At 41.5% G+C, this 5000-nt stretch overlaps 1 protein-coding gene across 1 annotated transcript in view; it reads left to right on the top strand.

Annotated features, from left to right (window-relative positions):
* The window catches only part of LOC138006183 (serine/threonine-protein kinase 3-like), a 35744-nt gene that overhangs the window by 9424 nt on the left and 21320 nt on the right, over positions 1–5000 (top strand). The window contains exons 5-7 of the mRNA XM_068852335.1: positions 288–350; positions 1549–1631; positions 2813–2894. Of these exons, the coding sequence (XP_068708436.1) occupies positions 288–350; positions 1549–1631; positions 2813–2894 (228 nt within the window). The remainder of the gene's footprint in view (positions 1–287; positions 351–1548; positions 1632–2812; positions 2895–5000) is intronic.

Genomic DNA, 5000 nt, shown 5'->3' on the forward strand with positions numbered 1-5000 from the left:
CAACGTAAGCCTTGGTGTTCCACAAGCTTGTAATCTCTCTCTTGAGATCTTCTTATTGAGACGATGATGATGATGATGATGATGATTATACTATATAATACCTAATAATAAAAGAAAAGAAAGTGTAGAATGAGTGGAATGTTTGAAGGGAGTTTTTGGTTCATTATCCTGTTGAATTATTTTCTTAGCTGTACATGTAGTTTTATTTTTCATTTTATTGCTATTTTATGGCTGCAATTTGATGGTCTGACAGTGGCTATTGGAGTTTAATTTTGGTCTCTTTCCAGATTGTCATGGAATTTTGTGGTGCAGGATCTGTCTCAGATTTAATGAAGATACAAAATAAAACTGTAAGTCATGTTCAAATTTGGAATTTTGTTGGCTAAGCTGAAGTGAATGGCTGACTCAGCAACAAGGAATGTTAATTTAGACAGGGCGTTATATAGTGCTAATGTCCTAAACCCATTTATCCCTGAATCGGTTCCCATTGACAAATAAAATGGTCTGGCATTAGACAGAGTAACATTTTGTAAGTGTCACTCTCAGGACTGGCATGGGTACAAAACTAGCACTCAACATTACACTCTAATCAGTTAAGTCTGTTGAAATATAGTGCTACACGGCCAACGTTTGTAAAAACGTAACCCTTTCTTGTACATGTACATGTTCATTGCCGTGACTTTAACATCATCATTTCCCAGGGGCCTGCTCCCGTCTGACCTTGTAGATCAGTCGGTAGAGCAGGGCTGATCTAACGGGAAGGTCGTGAGTTCAATTCTCACCCTGGTCAGAGTTTTTCTCTGTACTTGTGTGGGCCCATTTCCATTGGTAGGGCTAACGCTCACATGGTTCATATGGGGTACAAAACTAGCACTTCACATTACACCCACATCAGTTAAGTCTGCTTAAACAGGACACAGTTTTTTAGGTGGACCTACATGTAGATGTTGTTAACCCATTCATCCCTGAATCAACCCCCATTAACAAGTAAAATTGTCTGGCTTTAGACATAGTAAAATCTGAAAGTCTCGCTCTCAGGAATGACAGGCTTAAATAGGATACAGTTTTTTTAGTGGACCTATGGAGATGATTTTGTTGTTAACCCATTCAGCACTGAAGCAGTCCCCAGTTACAAGTAAAACATGGATCTACAATCCTGGTCAAAACTGTCGGGACAATTCGTGCTTTTCCCCCTCCCCCCATTACAATGTTGATTTTTCACGGTCTCCAAAATCAGGATCCGTTCATCGATCGCTGGCATGTTTCAACATTGTCTGGGGGGAAGGGGGGCGCAAAAAAGGCAGCGAAAGAAGAACAAACGTTGCTCATATAACGATGGAAGCATGTACAGTAAATTCTCTACTTTTCGCCCAAAATTTGACAAGTGTCCCGAAGTGTTTTGACCCGGATTGTAGCATTGGACAGAGTAAAATCACTCACTCTCAGGATTGAATGGGTTAAAAAAGCTCTTCTGTAAGAATACGTTTGACAGTAGTTCTTTGCACCTGTTCAAAGCCTGTTTGGCATTCATTTTTTCGTTATACACAGTTGACAGAAGAGGAGATAGCTTGCATTCTGAAGTACACACTTAAAGGCCTTGAATACCTTCATTTGAGAAGGAAAATACACAGGTGAGTGGCAAGGGCTTTACCTTCTGCTTTTATGCTCTCTTACAGTATCTTGAATCATTGTACTGAACCAAAGGAAACGGGAAATATGAATGAGCTCATACTGAAAGAGATGCTACATAAAATTATAGCCCCGGTGAATGAAAGAAGACATTAATTTTATTTATTGGTTATGACTCGCAGATACTTGAAAAAAAATATGAGTACTCCTTTGCAAGGAAACCGGTCGTTTTGCCTAAAAGTCGTTTAGTGTACACGTCCATTCGCCTTACATACATGCACTTGCTTTGCAAACTTAAACGTTTGCGTTGTCAATGGAAGATTCACGATTAAAAGACAGAAATGACTAAAATCCATAAGAAAGTTGAGCATAACAAGTAGGCGAATCGACCCAATTATGGGCGAAACGACCGCAATTCCTTTGCTGGTGTCGAACCTACAGTGTACGACCTTCCGATGACTAGTTCGGATGCTCTATCACTGAGCAGTAGGAGACTCGTAGGTGCCAGGGCATAGACCAGTTCACGTTCTTGAGTGCATCATGGGTAATCAGAGACCAACATGGCGGGAAATTCAAAGCAAAATAAACTGTACATGACTCTGCTTTATAGACTTTGCCTTCATAAACCAAAGAAGTAAGTTCAAGCTCACAACTGAGATGAACTGGACTTGGCGTCTATTCTTTGGAATTCCCAAATATTGCCTTTTTGTCTCCCTACAGTCTCTTTAATTTTGTGCCTTTTGATTTACAGAAAATGTAACTTGGACTCTGAAGATGACTTCCGCGCAGGTTGTCGAAACGTCAGTCATTGTCATCTCAAACAGTCTTTGTCAGGACTACCCTTACCCGGATGATCCTACTTTACTTAATTATAATAGCCATTCTCTCCATCTTTATTCTGCCACACCTTTCAGCGCATATCATCTGTTCTGAAAAATGAGAAAAACACAAAATTGCATATCATGAATACTTTTCATCGTTTTGAACTTCCACTCAAACCCTTTGAATTTCTCTCCATCTTGCCCTGATTACCCATCATGCACTCAAGAGTGTGAACTCGTCCATTGAACTGGAGATTGGTACTGATGCTCTTGTAGAGCGCTAATAGTAACAAGCATGGAATCTCCAGGCCTTGTGTTCCTCTCTGCTTATGCTTGTAACACTGGTTTTCGTCCTTTTGAAGGAATATCAAAGCGGGGCATATTCTGTTAAACGCCGAAGGTCACGCGAAGCTTGCAGACTTTAGTGTCGCAGGACAACTTACGGTGAGTAAACGAATATCGGTGGTTTCGCCCCTTGGCGAGTTCGACCCGTTAAAGTTCGCCCCATACACTGTAGTTAACCAACTTCGCCTCCAAAGTAGATTGTAGATTGAGATCGGGCTTTTTGTCAAACTCCCGTTATCTTTGGCTTGGCTTAAGAAAAAGTTGTGCGCTGTGCGTCTCGATAAAAGATGTCCGCGCAATTTTGGACATCTTTTATCGAGACGCACAGCGAGTTGAATGCATCAATAATAATTGTTACCTAAAAGAGAGCAGTAGTGGTACGATAGCTTTCAACAACGCAATTGCAACCTAGAGAGAACGATGTTAAGCCAACATACGGATGGCTACGCGTCGTACGTGCGTAGTTCGCTGATCTTGTTATGGGGTGATAAATTTTATTTATTTGAGGAGACGAAACCACTGGCTTCCAGGGGAGGTTTCGAAATGAACTGTGCGGTAGTTAAAGCTGCACAGAAATGTTCTTGTATCAGATGAGTTGATTCGAGAAAATCGATCGTAAAATTCGCTCTAACGAAGGGCTAACGCTCGAAGCCTCAGCTTGCAAATCTACCTCACGGTGGTTGAATAGCCTGAATTTCAGCCACCTTTGCATATTTAGGCCCCGTTCACAAGTATCCAGATATTTTGAATCTGCAACTTTTTCTTTCTGGATTCAAAAATATTTCCATCCACACGTAGCGTATTCAAATCGAATTTGTCCATTCACAAGTATCCGAAACGTATCTGGATTCACTCTAGTACTCAGGACTCCTCAAGGCAACAGAGGTAGCAAAGCATGTGCCATAAAGAGATAGGAGCTTGAGATTTACGACGACGACGTCGACGAAAACGCCACGAAACAATAATATCATTGGTTAAAAGAGCATAAATAATCGTGCGGCACGGAATTTAGCTCATATTTTTGGGGTTGTCTGCGTGACGACGACGTGAAATGACGAAATTTTAGGTTTTGACGACAACGTGAGCATGCAGCAGAGAATCTTTCATTCTCTATTTTCAGAATGAAACCGCTCGTACCAATTTATTTTTAGGATACTTCGCCCACATTGTGCGACGTGAACGAGAAGGAATAATCGCGAAAGACTTACAATAGAGCAAAGTTTTATTATGAGGTGACGTTTTCGTCGTCGTCGCCGTCGTAGATCTTAAGGTCCCTATTATTGCCCTCCGCAGCCATCTTGAGAATTGATTTCACGGTGAGGAACTGGCCTCGATCTTGTTACGTCATCCGGATAAGAAGATTTCTGGATTTAGCGTCTACACGGTTCCGGATTGATAGCGGATTCAAAAGTTCCGGATTCGCCATACGTGTGGACGGAAGGCATCTCCGGAAAGAAAAAGTTGCATATTAAAAACTATCGGATACGTGTGAACGAAACCTTAGTGGGTAAAAACAATAGCTTTGCCCGCTTTGCACGTGCGTTTTTTCACTTTTGTCCATTTCTTTGCCGTCGTCTGCAAAACAACCAATCGAAATAACCAAATTTGAGATTTCCCATTGAGTATGTCGCTCCTCCAACGTGGTCGCTGTTTCTTTAATTGTTTCACTCCTCCACCAATAAGGCGAGACACTTCCTGACATGTTACGTGGCAATACCTGACAACCTCAATACACCTCATTCCAAAATGGCCGCCATTTTAGTATTCTTTTGTCTCCATGCAAATTGGCCCTTATGGCTTGTTAAACATTCTTTTGAATTTTACGTTAGAAAGCGAGGCCATAACGGGCCAATTTGCATGGAAGCAAAAGAATACTAAAATGGCGGCCATTTTGGAATAAGGTGTATGTTAACCCGTTTGGCAGATAAGTTCTGTTTAGGCAGAGAAGAACCGCTGGGTTATGCACTGATCTCTCTTAGTTATTGGGGTCAAGCGCTGACTCGAAATGGTTAGCTTTCATGAATTGTTCTGGTGCCACAGATTTCAAACTTAGTATAACTTTACTAAGATCGTTTGGCACTCTATATACGCAAAACTAAGTGTATCCATTCTAGTCACAACCCCTCCAACATGGCCGCCGTTACGTTACGTCATTTGAACACGTGAGGAACACGTCGCTTTACGCTCCGCTTTTGTTCGAATTCA

Source organism: Montipora foliosa, chromosome 6 (assembly GCF_036669935.1).
Source record: "Montipora foliosa isolate CH-2021 chromosome 6, ASM3666993v2, whole genome shotgun sequence".
NCBI classification, from domain to species: Eukaryota; Metazoa; Cnidaria; class Anthozoa; order Scleractinia; family Acroporidae; genus Montipora; species Montipora foliosa.